General features: G+C 39.3%; 1 protein-coding gene and 1 long non-coding RNA gene across 22 annotated transcripts in view; one reads left to right on the top strand and one right to left on the bottom strand.

Annotated features, from left to right (window-relative positions):
* PSD3 (pleckstrin and Sec7 domain containing 3) overlaps window positions 1-18462 on the bottom strand; it is a 646842-nt gene that overhangs the window by 328899 nt on the left and 299481 nt on the right. The window contains exon 1 of one of the 21 annotated variants that reach the window (XM_023630517.2): window positions 9019-9145. The exons of 19 other annotated variants lie outside the window; for them this stretch is intronic. Coding sequence is in view for 1 of the 2 variants with exons in the window: in XM_023630522.2 (XP_023486290.1) it covers window positions 8697-8727 (31 nt within the window). In the remaining variant the exon portion in view is untranslated. Of the gene's footprint in view, window positions 1-8696; window positions 9146-18462 lie in introns of those variants that run through there. One more of the 21 variants, XM_023630522.2, reaches the window with a different exon arrangement.
* LOC138921084 (uncharacterized) lies at window positions 8141-14054 on the top strand. Its single transcript, XR_011433344.1, has 2 exons — window positions 8141-8312; window positions 9918-14054. It is a non-coding gene; the product is annotated as an uncharacterized lncRNA (long non-coding RNA).

Raw genomic sequence — 18462 nt, forward strand, 5'->3', positions numbered from 1 at the left:
AAAGGCACCAAGTGTGGGCAAATGCTTGTGATGCCTTGATATAACGATCTGGCAACTGAGACAGATGGAAGAGAGAAGGCAATGCACAGCCCTGCATGAGGGGCTCACTGCACAAGTCTAACCATCCTGTTCTAGGGTCATTGTTCTGATAAGTACTATTCTAATAAGTTTTATTTACTTTTAACTAAATAAGAACTGGCATAGACCAAGGGAAATAAATGTTCTATGAGGCTAAATGATTTGACCCAGGTAAATGGAAAGATGTTCAATAAAGTATTTTATGAAAATAAAAGTTAGGACTAGATTCCTGGTCTTCTGTTTCTCAGGAGTAAATTCCAGGGAGAAACTAAGAGGCCTCTGAGTTGCCAGACCTTCACTTCTAATAGCAGTAGTGTTAGCAAACATACTGAAGAATGAAACAATCTTCCTGCTCTACCTTCTGGGTAGACAGAGCCTAGCCACGACGTGTCTCGGGTCACAGCATTCACCAATGGGCTCGCTCGGCCCCACATCGAATCTTCCCTCTCAAACAAGGCGCCCCTTTGTTAGACAGCAAAGCAGTGCATTTTTGCTGTTTGCATTTCTTGGCACCAACTGAACTGCCTTTACCAAGAGACAAAACTTCATGAAATATTAATCCTGACTTTTTTTATTTAGAATTTCTCAATTATTACTTCTGTTTAAAAATCAGGACTATTTAGGATAATTTTTTAAAAACACCAAATTCTTTTACATAAGAATTTTTTCCACATCCTTTTAAAACAGGGCCATAGATCCTTTCCATTAAATGCCTATCATTTCCAAAGCTCATTTACTCAATTCAACAAACGTATTAATTACCTGCTATGTGCTGAGCCTAGGGGATTCCAAACTGAATACTGCCAAAGCATGAAAAGTCTGTCCAGCTTATTAGAAAGCTCACCCGGCAGCATGGGAAGGCTGTGCGGGGAGAAAGCACAAGCATCAACAGACTCAGGAGCGACAGCACGGCTGCAGGCAACAGCGCGGGGGAGACAGTGAGTGCCCATGCTCGGACAAAAGCAGAGCAGTGGGGCAGAGGGGCAGGATGCTGCCTGCCCTGCACAGTCTCCACACGCGCGGGCACCTCGCGCCTCCGTCCCAGCCCTTGCGAACTTCAACACGCCTCGAGAAGCCACTGCTCAGCCCACGCCAGCTGCTGGGCACTCTCACACCCAACTTGTCAAATCTCCTTAGCCTTCTGTCAGTCTACACCTATCACTAATGTAAGAATCCAACCGAAAACTGAAATAGCTATTTCTCCGCCTCCTTACTGAATTAGTCCTGCCCAAATTTGGTCTGTATCTTTGACAAAGGGATTTGCTAAGTATAAAAAAAGAATTTTAGCACTTACCTAAATATAAACCACACACTAGTAGAATCTGCATTAATAAGATCTCATGGCTTTACTGCATTTATTTCTCCCCTTAAAGGAACGAAAAAGTAGTGTAAAGAGTGTAGGAGGGGAGAGGAAAAAAGAGCTTTTCACCCTCATGTGAAATACAGACACTTTGAGAGGTATCTATTTATATTCCCTCGGGAGTCATCTTTCTCTGACAGGAATCTCATCTGCTGCTTTGGGTATTTGGTCAGATGCTTCACAACTCGTTTCCTGTTGTTCAGTAAAGACGCTTTTCCTGTGATGAAAGAAGCCCGCTGATTTTTTTTTTTTTAACATTTTCTTCTCTTGATTTAACACACTGAGAAAGAAATGGGATACTTTTGAATATTAAGATCAATTTCAGGAGTGCTTTGGGTTGCATATTAAATAGCCATCCATTTCTGGAACATAGGGACAGGCTTATAATAAAATGAAATGAAATAAGGAAAAAAAAATTCTTTTAGGGGCTGGCCTGGTGGCACAGCGGTTAAGTTCACATGTTCCGCTTTGGCAGCCTGGGGTTCGCCGGTTCGGATCCCAGGTGCAGACATGGCACCTCTTGGCACACCATGCTGTGGTAGGCATCCCACATATAAAGTAGAGGAAGATGGGCATGGATGTTAGCTCAGGGCCAGTCTTCCTCAGCAAAAAAAGGGGAGGATTGGCAGCAGTTAGCTCAGAGCTAATCTTCCTCAGGAAAAAAAAAATTCTTTTATATCAAACTAAAAAGCTTCTGCACAGCAAAGGAAATCATCAACAAAATTAAAAGGCAACCTACTGAACAGGAGAAAATGCAAAATCATATATATCTGATTTGGGGATAATATCCAAAATATATAAATAACTCATAGAATTCAATAGCAAAAAAAAATCCAATTAAAAAATGGGCAGAAGATCTGAACATTTTTCCAAAGAAGACACACAGATGGCCAACAGGTACATGAAAAGATGCGCAATATCATTCACCATCAGGGAAATGCAAATCAAAACCACAATGAGATATCCCCTCACACCTGTCAGAATTGCCATCTTCAAAAACACAAGAAATAATAAGCGCTGGTGAGGGTATGGAGAAAAGGAAACCCTTCTGGACTGTTGGTGGGAATGTAAATTAGTGCAGCCACTATGGAAAAGAGTATAGAGGTTCCTCAAAAAATTAAAACTAGAATTACCATATGATCCAGCTATTCTACTTCTGGGTATTTATCTGAAGAGAACAAAAACACTAACTGGAAAAGATATCTGCACCTTCGTGTTCACGGCAGCATTACTTACAATAGGCAAGATATGAAGACAACCTAAGTGTCCTCTGACGGATGAATGGATAAAGAAAATGTGGCATATCTATACAATGGACTATTATTCAGCCATATAAAAGAAGGAAATTTTGCCATTTGCGACAACATGAATGGACTTTGACGGCATCAAGCTAAGTGAAATAAGTCAAACAGAAAAAGACAAATACCATATGATCTCACTTACACGTGGAATCTAAAATAGAAACAAACAAAAAACACCAAGCTCACAGATACAAAGAATAGATGGCTGGTTGCCAGAGGCAGGGGGTAGGGGGTGGGCAAAATGGGTGAAGGGGGTCAAAAGGTACAAACTTCCAGTTATAAAATAAGTCATGAGGATGTAATATACAGTCTGGTGACTGTAGTTAATAATACTGTATTAGATATTTGAAAGTTGCTAATCTTGAAAGTCCTCATCATAAGAAAAAAAATTTTGTAACTATGTATAGTGACAGATGTTAACTAGACTTCTTGAGGTGATCATTTCGCAATATATACAAATATCAAACCATTGTGTTATACACCTGAAACTAATATAATGTTATATGTCAATTATCTGTCAATAAAAAAAACATTTCTTCAAATCATGGGGAACTTAGCCTGCTCCATACAATGGGCTTCAGAAAGACCATGGCCCTTCTAAGAATGATCCTGTTTGAGGACAAGTAAACGAAATGGGTTTTCTTCCACTCTGGCTAGCAAACTCCTTAAAATAAAATAGCTGAAGAAAAGAAAATAATAACAAGAACTATTTGGCAAGTCTACTGCAGACCTGGAAGCTGAAATGTGATGGAAGTAAAAGCGTTTATCATGAGGAATTCTGAGCAACAGGATGTACGTTTCCCAAGAGAATATGACTGTCATGTGTAAGCCTAGAGCCTTCAGGAGAACATGATTATGAATACACACAATCTTGAGAGATTGGGCCAGTCATTTTTAGGAAAAGCTTTTTTGTTTGTCTTGTTTAGTTTTTGATGTCACAGAATATAAACTCAAAAAGGCAAGAACAAAAGACACCTAGCATTGGAGATTGGACTGGTGGTTACCATTGGGGAAGGGGGGAGGGGGCAGGGCAAAAGGGGTGATTAGGCTCACATGTGAGGGGATGCACTATAATTAGTGTTCGGGTGGTGAACATGATGTACACAGAATTCGAAATATGACGTACATCTGAAAAAAATAAAAGTTTTTAAAAAAAAAGAAAGAAAAAATAGAAAGTCTCAATTTATTATAACTTTAACCCATAATTCAAAGCCCATTCCATAGTCACATGTAAACGTGTAGAATTTTAAAACTAAATTTACATATCTAACTATAAGATACAGACACATATGTTATAATTTTACATAAACGAGATCATAACACCAAAAAAAAAAAAGGCAAGAACTTTATCTGCTTTCTTTACCATTATATCCTCAGAGCCTACAACAACAGTACCTAGCAAAATGGATATATTTGTTGAACCAATGAATAATGTCCTAAAACCAAAAGGATATCATTTAATAGAACCTCAAAACAGAAATAAAAAGAAACCTCCCAAAACAAAAGCAAAATACTCCATGTCAGTGCCACCCGAGTTCTGTCCCCTACTCCCAAGGACAGGCTTGAATAGAAGGCTGGAACATGGGGGTCCCTCCTAACTTCAGAGCAAGCTAATTCTTCCAATTGCTCAGCTAACATTTATTGTGCACCAAGTATGCGGTGAGCACTGAAAAACAGAGCAACAAACAAGGCCAGCGTGACTCTTGCCACCAGGGAGCTTGCAATCAGCACGCCATCTGTATACACTTGTCCACAGCAGACGAAGTGTAGGCAGTGTCAAGCGAAGCGGAGATGATCTCTGCAACACTTCTAGAAACCAACATGATCCTACATGGGCTATTACTATGAAGCATAAATTTCTCGATTATCTTAGTCTCTAAATGCTATGCTATACAATATGGTAGTTGCAGCCACATATGGGGCTATTTAAATTAATTAAATTGAAAATCTAGTACTCAATCTCATATGTAGCTAGTGGCTACCATATTGCACCACACAGATACAGCACATGTTTCCATGATCACAGAAAATTCTATTTGAAAGCACTGCTCTAGAACCTTCCTACTCAAAGCGTGGCCTTGGGGCAGTAGCATAGGCATCACTGAGGAGCTGGTTAAACACGAAGACTCAGGCGCCCTCCGAGACCTTCCGAATCAGAATCCGTATTTCTGAAAAGATCCCCAGGTGATTTGCACACACATTAAAGTATAAGACCTTCCCCAGAGAACTATAACAACATCTAGAAGTTGTTCTGACAACATTTAAATGGCTCCTTTTTATTGTAGAAGATAATCTCAAGAGTTCCCACTTCTTAAAAGAAAGGTCCAGGTGTTAACCACATACGCAACAACTGAAGAACGCACACAGTTCCGTTCCCACCAAAAGAAAGGCTTGCTCCTTCTGGTCAGCTGTACCCTCCAATCACCCAGGAGACTTTTCAAGAGAGGAAGAGTGTCTCCTCTACTGTGATAGGACCTCTTCTTTACCTTACGGCTCACAGCAAACTTCTCTCACAATGGATGGTCAATGACTCTACACTTATGCAAAAAGACCACAAAATCCTAAAATTACTGCAAAGGTAAATGAGCATTAGTAAAAGCCTGTACATTCACATCTGTCCACAGTCCTAAAAAAATTACACTGGGACTTAAAGGAAAAGGGCTGAGGGAAAGGGAAGGTTTTTCGATTTTTAAAAACTGGGTCATTTTCCCAGACTTTTAGTGTTCTTCTCATTGGATATATTACTTGTAAAATAAAAATGCCTGGGCAAATTCTCTGATGAGGCACTTCTGAGAGTGCACTAAGGGTCCATAATCTATTTTCCATGAGTATAATTCAACGGACTCTCAATCCTTGACAAGTCACGGCCAACCCAGTATCACACGTCTTCTCTCCTTTCCATGTAGGTTGTTCCTAAGCACAATAACATCCACGGGCCTCTGATTCCTAACGAATATCAGTCAGCCAACACCTTCAAACGTAATCAGTTACCATGATGAAAGAACTATGAATTCTTAAGTTATTTTAACACTGGAAAATTTACAGAAACATGTTTGCAGACACACTCCTCTGACTTGCGAACAAGGAATTCAGCCCCATAGACAGAAGTGGGACTTCTGTGTGCCCTTTAGTCTGAAATTTCATAAATCAACAAAAAAAATTGGAAGACAAAAGTCCAATTTACCAAGCAAATGTAAAAAGTAAGCCTTGCAGAGCCAAAAAAATCTCAAATACATTTCACCCATAAGTAGCCATAATCCTTAACTGTGAATAGTAATGATCAGTGTTTTTATGTGTAATAATCAATAAATCCCTCCAGTAACACAGTGATGCATGCATGGTTCAGATTTGCAATGAAATAAAAAAAGTTGTATTAAAAAAAAGAGAATAATCTAATCCATTTTTACTACGTGACAGAAAATATACTTAGTATAATAAAAATAACAGAAAACGAGTTTGAGTAATCACAATTTACTAAATGAGTAATCTAAGTACGTTATATTTTGGTACACCCTCTTCACCTTAACAAGTCACATTTTGGAGAAGGCTACAGTGCGGAGTTGAGGACGCTGGCTATTGTCTGGTCAATAACAACTCTCTAAAAGCACAGATATTTAAGGCATTTATATGCTGTGAAAACCAGGGAAAGGCCTGCCAAACACTGCACAAGCCATCAGCATGTGCACACAAACAGACTGTTCCATTATCTGGACACCCCTTCCCTAAGTGATTAATAGTTACAGCTGTGCTTACTGCGAACTAAATTTCACATGCTAATGATTCTGAACCCAATTTCTCTCATTCAGTTCTAATCCCTGGGGAAGTGACACTGGCTTACCATACCAGTCAATTTCAGAGGCAGTTCTGTAAGCTGTGGAGGGACACTGCACACAGAGGTGAAATGAGTGAGGTAAGGAACAGCCCACTGATCTTAAACCAAAGTCTCTGCCCGTGCACAGAGCAAGGCTACTCATCATGGAGAAGCAACGCCAAGCTGAAGAGCTGAACTAAAGCAAGCTTTACAATCACTGTTTTTTAAAGCTAGCTTCCTTTTTCCAACAGTAGGTTTCTCTGCTTTTATCCATCATCCACCTCTCATAATTTTTGTTTCTTTTTATATCTATACTTTGTGCTTCTCCTTTCAGCCTTATTTCTTCCAATCAGAGTTGCTCCTCTGATTTCATCAATTCTATCCATTTTCAACTACTTCTTCTTGTTTAGGAACCCACACTTTCAAAAACCCAGGTTTTTTTAAAATTTTTTTCCAGCTTTATTGAGATATAATTGACATAGAGCATTGCGTAAGTTTAAGGTGTCCAGTGGGATGATTTGATCCTTACAGACTGCAAAATGATCACCACCATAGCTGTAACAACTGTGTCATGTCACATAGTTACCATTTCTTTTTTGTGGTGAGAACATTTAAGATCTAGTCTCTTAGCAGCTTCAAAGTATACAACAGAATATTATTAACTATAATTATTATGCTGTACATAGATCCCCAAAACTTATTCGTCTTATAACTGGAAGTTTGCATCTTTTGATCAATAATTCCCCGTTTCCTTCACCCCCTAACCCCTGGTAACCACCATTCTACTCTTTGAAAAACCCAATTTTAAAATTTCTCTGATCTTCATTGACTTTTTGTCATTATTTTAAAAAGCAAAAAAAGTTTAAACTTTTAAATAACTCCCAATCTTGCTCACAGCAGCCTCTCTTCTGCTAAAGTTAACATGGGTATGGTAGTGCTAATATAAATTATTATATAAAATATTTTATGAAACCTTTTAATATTTAAGAAATTGAAACTGATGTTTCAAAATACTTATACAATTCTTTTTCTAAAAAATCATGAATGCCAAGCAGCTGAGTTCCTAGCAGTGAAGATCAGCTACAGCCGTGGACTTCTAGAAACTGCCGTGTGTCAGACAGAGGGGGGTGCAGCAGTAAACACCCTCACTCAGCCTTCCGCCTGCAATAAGCTTCAGCTGATCCATATTTGCATTCAGTTGCTTTTATGCTAATAGGAGACCCACAGTTTTGTTAAGGATTCAAGCTGCAAACTGACATGAGCAATAATTCCAAACATATCTGAAAATGCAAATTTTACATAAAGTTTAAAGTCAAGTTCCCTGGTGAGAGAGAAATAAATCTTGAATTATTCTAAAAGTGACACTTTCAATAGACAGGAAAAACACACCCCTGTGTGTAAACTCAGGAGTTAAACATCTATTATAAACCTGCAATAGAGACTACCTCAGCCACAACTACAGTGTTCACAGGACATTCCTGCTGCTATCCTGTGGCTAACCTTGTTCTCTTCTAGGCTATTCAGCCAGAGCCATACTTCCGGCGTGCATAGAAAGGAGTCTGAGCTCTTTAAGAGAAACTCCTCCCCTATACCCATACAGCGCCACAATATTATGTCCTTATGAAACTACAGGGGTAGCCCGTTTTCCTCTTTCTTTCTATATAATACCATCACAAACAGGGAGCAGAAATATGCTGACAGAATTCTGTGTTCCCAGGAAAGCTCATTCAACAACAACAAAAAAAAGGGAATAAAATTACAGGTAAGAATAATATTCTGCTTTCTATTTAAAAATAAAAATTCTGGAAAATCCAGTGTCAGATGCTAAAATAAACATTCTAGCTTAAAGCCAGGTGAGGTGCTAGGCAAAAGCATTCTAGGGGCAGGTGGCATCATTCTGATGACTGGGAATTAAAAAGCGGTGGCGTGGACATCCCTGAATAGATGCAGTATGCTCTTCTCTATGGCGAGATTCAGCCAAACCTGGTCTAGCCCCAGGAGTCTCCTACTGGGATGGTCAAAAGACAAGACTAGTAAGCAAAAGCAGTCAATAATACAGACGGATCATTTCACAGCAGCATTTTACAAGAGAGAGATATATAAAAATCTATTTGCCTGCATAGACCTACAAATAGAGGTTACTCACAGAGATTACTGTAGCTCCAGCAGTTACCCATTGATCATAGAAAATGCCCAGTTCATCAGCTTAACGCTTGAGAAAAGTTAGCTAGAAAGAAGCCAGCTAATTCAAAATCTGCTGTTCCAGTCAACTGGAAGCAAATTAGTTTCAAATTTCCTGGCAGCCCCTTTCGCCCTGCACTGCCCACGGTGATGTCAGTGGAAGCACTCTGAGCACCAGGAGCTAGCTGAGAGGAGCTGCCGCCTCAGCCCTGCTCACAAAGGCTGAGCAGCCTGTGCTCGCGCTCGCTCTCCCTGTCTGCCTCTCGCTCTCTGCCTTGGTAGCTTACCGAAACAACCAACGTGGGGCTTTGCTATATTTGTGAAACTACTTCCAGGGAGATAACTGAGATGACGGGCGTTAGCTTTAATGTAACCATGTCCCCGTGCAGCAGCAAGAACCCGGCAGAGGCTCCGAGAGGACCGTACCATCATTGGTGACATCAGAGGTGGGGCTGTCATCTTAGTATTATGCAGCATTTTCTCTGACAAGAGTGACACGTGAAAGGAGATGGACGCGTTCCCTTTAAAAGGATTTAATTCTTGTGTTATTTAAACAGCAAAGGCAAAAGCAAATATAATGTTGAAAAACTGCTGCAGGAGGATATAAATCCCGCTTCCCTAGTCCTCATCTCACTGTTAAATGACACTGCCTCTCAAGTCATTTTACTGATGACCACATTACCATTCCTGTGATTAAATTAATATTTAATGGGTGATCGATATTACTTGGAAAATGTGACATGAAAAGGATTCAAAGACATTAAAATCTGGCTTTAAATACGATGGCATAAACTTACATCACTAATACTACCTTGGATGTATGCAATACCTTTCAACACAATCTCAATGAAAATACTAAATGTAAAACTAATAGTTTTGTGGATGAGAAAAGTGACGTGGAAATCACACAAGATGAACAGCGTAATGTAATACTGGTCCTTAGTCTTGGTAATGGAGGTTAATACAAACATTAAAAATAACTCATCTTCTTAACCTTAATATTCCAACCAGTATAAAAAGCAGAGGCCAATATAAAGCAATTGATGGTTATTTTCATTCACTCCTTATACATTTACTGAGTGTCCAATATGTGCTAGAAAATGTGGTGAGTTTAATTTGGAGTTCACTTCTGATAAATAACATAATCAGAATAGAAAGCATTTCTAAAATCCCTCCTCTGTTCCAGGCCCGGTACCCAGCAGCTTCACTGCACTACCTCAACTCCCTCTGCCAGCGGCCCTGTGGGACAGACACTGTAACTAACCCACTTCACAGGTGAGACCACTGAAGCCCCAGGATTATGAGACTTATCTGAGATCACACAGCTAAAACTGGCACAGGCAGGATTCAAACACGGGCACCTCGGCTGCCAAGTCCACCCTCTTGACCACTAAGCTACACTGCCTCCTGGGAGCTTCCACGTCAAGTAAAAGAATTCTAAAGGAAGAATATGATGTTCAGGATTTAGAACCACAGCAAGCCAAAAATAGCCACCTCTCAAGAAGACTGGCCCAAATATAAGAGGATATAGGCAGAGAAAGCAGACCAAGCCAATGGAAGTAACACCCAGGAGTAGAAGTTTAGTGCTGACTACTTGACTGACCTTGGGCCAATGACTTAAAATCCTTCAGCTTATTTCTGAGTTATAGGTTTTTAAATTATAAAGGAATATAAAAATGTGGTTAAAGCACACAATCTAGATTTGTAATCTGGGCTCCATCACTTTCCAATTATGTCACTATAAGCAAGTTATTTAACCTCCGAGGGGCTCAATTTCCTCCTCCAAAAGAATGAGGAAAACAATGGGGTTGTTCTGAGAATTAAATGAACTATGCATAGAAATATATAAAACACTCAGACTATCAGTTAGTATATAATAAAAGCTCCAGGTTAATCATTATTATTGGTACTATAATCATTACTTTTAGTATTATTGTCACTTTTTTAAACTAAAACTGCCAGCTTCCTCCCTTTTCAAAAACCTCTCCAAGAAGAGCTGCTATTTTTCCAGAGTTGGTTGGAAAAGCAGAAAGGACAACCTTTGTTGGCTTCATACGAACATTAACCCATGCAGGAATCACCAACTCCCTATGAGACATAAGCTGAAGCTGCTGGCATGTCATCCAAGAAAGGCTCCTTACAAGAGGACGAAACGGGGCATGTACCCTTTGCCCTCCCCAACTTCTTCCTCCCTCTGCCTGGAATATGGAAGAAGGCTGCAGCTGAAGCAGCCATCCTTAACTGTGGGCATCCCATTAGCTGGGGAGGCAAAACAGAAAGAGTTCTCACACCCACCACAGACCTCCTACCCCCATCTTCTTTTACCTTGGAGAGAAATAAAACTTTAGTTCAAGTATTTAACTCAAGTCTTCTATTGTATGCAACTCTCCAAGATCCTAATTGATACATAGTTAAAGGCCACAATTTCCCTATAGTTTCAAAGGCTAACCTGAGCGCTGGGCTATTTATCATGACTTTTACATCATCCGCGCCTGCATCCTCTCCAATGCCAACTCAAAGTCAATGGATGACCCCATGGGAAACAAGAAAAAGCAAAATATACTGCTTCCCAGTACTTGGCAGCTATGCTGTCTTATTACAGACAGAACGGTCAGCGGCCGCTGGGGATGAGGGAGCACAGGAGATGCTCCTCCCATCACCTTCTTCCAAGGCTCCGAACCTGCAAGCTTCTAGGATAACGGTACAGAGAAAAAAGCAAAACTCAAATACACAAATGAGGGTGCTTCACAAAGTTACTGCTATTATAAAGGCTAGGTAATGAGGATGGTCCCCTCAACGGCAACTACGAGTGACCATGAGGAAATAAACATGTCTCGATCACACAAACACCTCATTTCTAAACTTCTAGGATTTCACATTAGGCTTTAACTGACACTATCTTTGTCTGACACTCTAAAACTCACCATTTCAAAAAGTAAAGCACAAAAACAAATTTATTGCATATTCTCTAATCTCTCATGGGCACCATCTCTAAAAGACGTATGTACAGAGACAGCACTTGAGTCCATAACTGGGTTATGTGGAAGGATTTCAATCGAAAATGGAACCGGAAAATATGAAATGGAGAATCTCATGCATGTGCCCTCAGAAGATGGGAACCTAACAACTGAGAGGCTGATTTCCCATACAGGCCTGATTTTCAGAAGACCAAGACCTATCACCTGATCAATGAACACCTGCCGAGAATCTCTCCCCATCCTCAAGCCAACGAACTTACTGCTTGGAGGCCGGCTGTTGCCCCTCTTTACGCTCCTCGTCATAAATACCATCTACCTCAAACTCTCAATGGACTTGCCTGTAGCTTACCACAGCATGCATTCCAAAATTGCAACTCTTCTGCTATTTCCAAATAAACTCAGTTTTTGGTAATTTGGGCTTGCCTCAGTTTACCTCTTTATTTAGGTTGATAACAGTGGCATCCTGAATTCCTCAATTGTTTTGTTTTGGTTGTTTTTGTTTCTGAAATGTAACCTAATACCACTATCATTATCCTTGAAGGATAGATAATATCATAATATTTGGAGGAGAGAACCATTAAAAAATTCACCACCAACAGTGTTTATACCTTTTCTGTAAAATATAATTGCTTTTCTAGAAATATCCCTGACAGACTGAACCAACAAAAAAGCAGCTAGATTTATGAAATGTACTTTTTCATTCAAATTTAAAGGACTATTTTATAAATAAACGTAAATCCACCAATTGCAACCAATGTTTTTTAATGAACAAAGTATGAAATTTAAATTATAAAACATAGTGAATGTTAACATCAAGTTTATATTGACTATATTTTCATATTTTCTGTATTGATGGTCTGGCACTTGGGGCTTTGAAGAGGCAGTTCCTCCCAGGGCTGGCTGTGACCTGGATGGAAATAGAAAGGACTCCCCTGGGAGCACACTGTTGCTATATAACCAGCCAATCCAGAGTCACACCCCCAACCATCTCTTTCACCCACCTCTCACACTCTAGGACAGTATTTCCCCTGCCCTAAATCACCCCAGGGCCTGGTACTGGGCAAGTAGGAACCACCACCAGAGACCAGAACCTGTTCAATTATTCAAACTATCCAGTCCTAAATTTTCTCAGGTACCTACCCTGCCTTACCCAGCCCCTCCCACAAAAACTCCATGGGAGGCGGGGCTAAGCTCTCCCCCGCCCCTCTGCCACCTTCCCTGTGGGACCCTGCAAGTGTGCCGTGTGCCCTGCCTCCTTCTTCCTTCGTGACAATTATTTCCAAGTCTGTGTGTCTTACCACACCTGACTGAAACAAATCCCGGGTATAAATTTTTTAACAAAGTTTTAAGAGAAATGAATAATTATTCATTAAGAACAAAATTTCAAATCAGTAATGTATTCCTAGACTTTGTTGACACTAGCATGTCCCTTTAGTTTAGAAATGACAAGCTGTAGGTGAAAAATTATTTGACATAATGTATTATTTCTCAAAAATTTCAAAAAAGTAATATAAACAGGTAAGCAAATTGTTATCCAATTTAGTATGACATTTTAGAATTAAAACTTTTTCACAAATCAATTTTTATCACCATATCATCTGATATTTTATTAATTATTAAATCCAGGTAGAAGACAAGATTCTCAGAAGAACTGGGAACAAAAATTCCTCATTTGAAATAACTTTCTTTCATTGAGCCAATTCCAATAAATAAGAGGCCAGTTTTCCTATCTCAAATTTACTTATTTTTTAAGCCTCCTTCTTAGATCTTAAGAAAATACTCAATGCCAATTTCAGGGTTATAAAAATTTAGATTTTATACATTTGTCTGTTATCTCAGTTATATGGTACATCCGAAGTTAATGTAGAGAGATAACCAGAATGTAGGAAGATCTAACATAAAGTAAGTCCAAGTGAGCAGAGAGGAGAGGTGTGCAATCCTGAGACTGGTAATGACGACAGTCATGGCAGGAGCTCCATACTCACTCTGGAGCAAAATGTAACTTATGTTAAAAACAAGACAACAGGCCCAACATGGAGTCACTTATGCTAAGCCCACATCACAAAACAGAGATTTAGCAATTACAGTTTCAGCTCTCACGGAAATGAATCTTAAACCAGTCCCTCAGGAATCACCTGGTCAGCAGAGACCCCTGCCGTCCCCTAATGGAAGTAAATTTGCAAGAACTAACCTGTTTCTTGCCTACTATATACCTTCCTTGTTCTCACTCCCTCTGCCTGTAAAGTCTTTTATCTGGTACAGCTCCTAGGAACTTCTTTCTAGCTGCTAGATTAGATGTTGCCTGATTCAAATTGATTTTGCTCAAATAAACTCTTAAAATTTTTAATATGCCTCAGTTTATCTTTTAGCAGTTCTGGTGTCAAAAGAGGGAACTGGAGGAGACCCCTGATGGCCCCAGGAGCAACGAGCAACCAGGAGGGTACCTGCTGAGCCACTTGAGCTCGCTGCTTTCTCACTGCCTCTAGAGGCCATGGGAAAGGCCCTCTTGAATCCTTTTGTTTTACGAGCTTTCAGACTTTATTTGGGCAGTTCTTTTTCTGGACTGGGTCCAACTTAGAAACTGGACTGGGTCTGGGGTTGAACTGGGTCTGACAAACTGGACTGGTTCCAATATGAGGTCTCAGGTAAACAAAATCTGTTTTAAGGCTGAACAAGCAGATTAATCTCTCCAAAGATAATCTTGAATTACAGTGGCCACAAGAGGAGAACTTTTAGTCCACTTAAGCTTATCCACTTAGGAAATGTCCGAGAGAAGGGGGTCTCACTACAGGGGACAGAAGGAGAATTATTATTCCTGCTCTGCAGTGTCTGCTACCAGATGAGGCCTGCGGGACATCCCACTCGCTCCAGAGACTGCAGACAGGATCCTGGGAAACCTGGCAGAAGATGGCAGAGGGTGAGAATTCTTACCAAAGCCAGGTCTCCCAGATCTCTATCGGTCGTGCCTGGTCGAAGGAAGGGGAGGTTTCAGGTTATCTCTTCCTTTCCAAATTTAGATTGGCAGGAAAAAACACTTCTAAGAATTAGGTGTTTGAGTGGTGACTTGTGAATTAGCTTTCAGGTGCCCATTGATTGTTGATCTTTTCTCTACCAGGGACAGCTAGCACCTTTCATTTGTCCCATTTTGTGTCCTAAGAACTTGGCTGAGCAACCATGAGGTTGTTGGCCCCAACAATACAGCCAGAAATGCGAGTTGTACCCCATTTGTGGCTAGGTATGGCTGGACAGAAATGTGGGTTGTACTCCATTTGCGGCTAGAGTCTATTGCCAGCCCTCAGGGAAACTGTCTAAGTCTTTCTTTTGGCCACCTTTGGGAGTGGCTCTGGATCTTGGGAGGATAGATCCTTTGCACCCTCTTTGAGGATGCCTCTTGCAACCAAAGGGTTGTGCAGTATTGCCAGGACTGCTTACTGTTTGTCCCAGCTGAAACGTGTTTTTTTTGTTGTTTTTTTTTTTTTTTTGCTGAGGAAGATTTGCCCTGAGCTAACATCTGTGCCAATCTTCTTCCCCTTTATATGTGGGTCACTGCCACAGCATGGCTGATGAGTGGTATACGTCTCCACCCAGGATCTGAACCCGCAAACCTGAGCTGCCAAAGCAGAGCATGCCAAACTTAACCACTACACCACAGGGCCAGCCCCTTTTACTTTTAAGTAACTCCACAGTGAGAAGTTGCCCAAATTGGACGCGCATATTCAGCGACTGATAGGAACTTTTTTTTAGACCTTCTCCTCTAAGCTAAAATAAAATTGTACCCAGAGGGAAAGAAAAACATTCTGAAGCCTTTTGTGGAAGGATTTACTAAAACGTAAGAAAGACACGCAGCTCTAAAGCTAGAACATAAGAATCTTTTGATTTCTTAGTTGAAGATCTTCTCCCTGATATAAAGAAGAAAATTGAGGATAATATAGTTGGCTGGGTGGGTCAGCTTCCATATCACTCAGGTCACAACCCAATTCTCCGCGAAGTTAAAAAAACTGTACTTGTCTTACAAGTACTTTGTCTTACAAATCTAGTCTTTACAAGAACAGAAATGTAGCTCTAGAAATAATTCAAAGTCTACCTAGCCTCTTTACAAACCCCAAAACCTCCCCTATTCATCTCAAACGGCTTACAGATAGTGTAAAACATCTAGACTTGGGAGACAAGTCCTTCTTGGGGGAAGCTGCATTCTTTCTCCGGGGCTGGTCTTCTCTAGGAACCAAGGGAATTCTTATCAGAAAGGGGGGAAAAGGCTATTTTGAAAACTAGGCCTATGAAAAATCTTAAAAGTCTCTTCTACAAAAATTAGTAAAAAGTGTTAGCAATCTGCCATCTGAGCAGGTAAACCTAACTGATTTCATCTGCCAGAAGCATTTCTGTATCCAACTATTCTTTTATAAACCAGCAAGTTCTGCATTATTGTACCTGTCTCAAAACTAAAAACTTAAAGTGGAAGCTGTAAGATCTCTGTTCGCGTTTGTGTGTGTGTGTTATAAATGTGTGATATTTTTCTACCTCCAGATGGTATTGCCAAAATTAATTTGTAAAGAGCTCTACTTAACTGGCTTAAAGACAAACAAGTATTTACATAAATTAAGGACACTCAGAAATATAGAAACTAACCCAAATGTTTTCCTAGTTCATGCGATGTAGGGTAATCTTTGGTAAATAAAAGCTAGTTTAAGTTTGTTGATTTAATTAAAACAGGATGTCTTTAGAGTTATCAACATTAAATACAGTACTTTTATTCTACCAAAGTTTACTAAAAGTCAAATAAGTTCATGTTGTCTCTGCTACAGAATTTGTCAGCAAGAAGATGATGGTTACCTGTTTAATGTCTCGTGAAATTTTCATGACTAGTCTAAACATAATTGTTAAGAACAAGTGAATTAAATAGATGTAAGTAAGGTAAAAAAATTCATAAACGAACTTTTCAACAATAAGTACACTTTATGGTATGTCTACTTAAAAACAGTTTTCTAAATCTTTTTGGTAACTTGAAACTTTAGTTATACTGAGGTAAGCTAAATGATAGATATTCACAGAATATCTAGATCTTTCCAAATAAGATAAAATACTGAAACATTAATTACTGCACATAGGTTTATCCATTTCTGGAATGTCTTTTACTATTTGGGTCTATTAGCAAACATGTTTTGTGCCACCTTGGGAAATTGAATATGAGGAAGGATACGCTTCTGGAAATTATGAAATGTACTTATAAATTTGCCAATCCACAGAATGTTAGTATAACACATAGCCTACAATTGCTCACTTCTTATTTTCAGTGGGGTTTAAGGATTCTAAGGGTTAAGAATTCTAATCAACATATATAATTAAAATTATTTAGAAATAATAAGGGTGAAAGGAAACAACTGTGTATGAAAAGTAAGTAGGGAAAGTAGAATGATTGATTGTTCCAGAATGAGAAAGAGGAAAAAGACACAGAAAACAATCTGAATGGATATAAAAAAGTTGCAGGAGGAGCTGGCCTGGCAGCGTAGTGGTTAAGTTTGCGCACTCCACTTCAGCAGCCTGAGGTTCGCCAGTTCGGATCCAAGTGCAGACCTACACACCACTTGTGAAGCCACGCTGTGGCAGGCGTCCCACATATAAAATACAGGAAGATGGGCACGGATGTTAGCTCAGGGCCAATCTTCCTCAGCAAAAAGATTAGCTCAAGGCTAATCTTCCTCTATATAAATAAATAAATAAATAAGCTGTAGGAGGTTTGTGGAAAAGGAATCTTGGGAAAAGAATTTTATGTGTGGTCAAACCACCTATGATTAGAATGGATTTATTTAAGTTTTTAAAGAATGGATTTTAACATCAAAAGTCCACCTTGGTGTACTTTTTTTGGTGCAAAATGTAAATTTGGTTTTCCCTCTGTTAAAACGACGAACTTTACTGAGATTATTCATCTGCTCTTAATTAGAAATTGTAACCAAAGGCTTTTCTTTACCTTTTAAGTAATCTGCCTGAGCAGCAAAGATTTTGTCTCACGAAAATTTACTGTGTTTCACACTGTCTTTATTAGGTCTTTGATTACTTAAGACAGCTAAGTAATCAGTATTAACAGAGCTAAGTTTGGTTCACATCTATGTAACCTTCCATATTTGCCTTTAACATCTCCTATTGTCACTTTGGTAATATAGATAATTAAGTATTATTTCATAATGATCTATAATCCTATTTAATCAAATTTCAAACCTTTTGACACTTTCCCAAAATCACTTTTTGACTTCAAACTAACTTTGAGATTTCCCAGAGATCGCTGGAAAATCTCAAAGGAACTGTCTCTCACCTTGTAAAAAAGAGATGTTAAATTAATTAGGTTTATTTAGTATGTTAAACTACATAGGAATTATTGTCAAATAAGTGATGATAAACCTGCTTAGGTTATATGTGTGAATATATGTTGCCAATATAAGTATTCCAGAAATTCTTGGAACTTCATAGAAATTTGTCAATACTCTCATCGTCCAATTACCAACCTTAAATTGTTTCATGCCACAGAAATAAACACATTTCCTTATCAAAAGTACTCTCATCAGATCTTTAGCCATGAAAATGTTAAGTCTTTTGTTATTTATATACAGTTATTGTTTTACTCTGATGTTTTTATAAAAGTGAGATTCTTGGAAATAACCCTACGATGTACTCTTGACCACTGATACTGCTGCCAAATTACAAGGTGTCAAAACTTTGGTGCATATTTCATGACTGAAGAAGGCTCCACCTGACATCTGG

This window comes from Equus caballus, chromosome 27 (genome assembly GCF_041296265.1).
Source record: "Equus caballus isolate H_3958 breed thoroughbred chromosome 27, TB-T2T, whole genome shotgun sequence".
NCBI classification, from domain to species: Eukaryota; Metazoa; Chordata; class Mammalia; order Perissodactyla; family Equidae; genus Equus; species Equus caballus.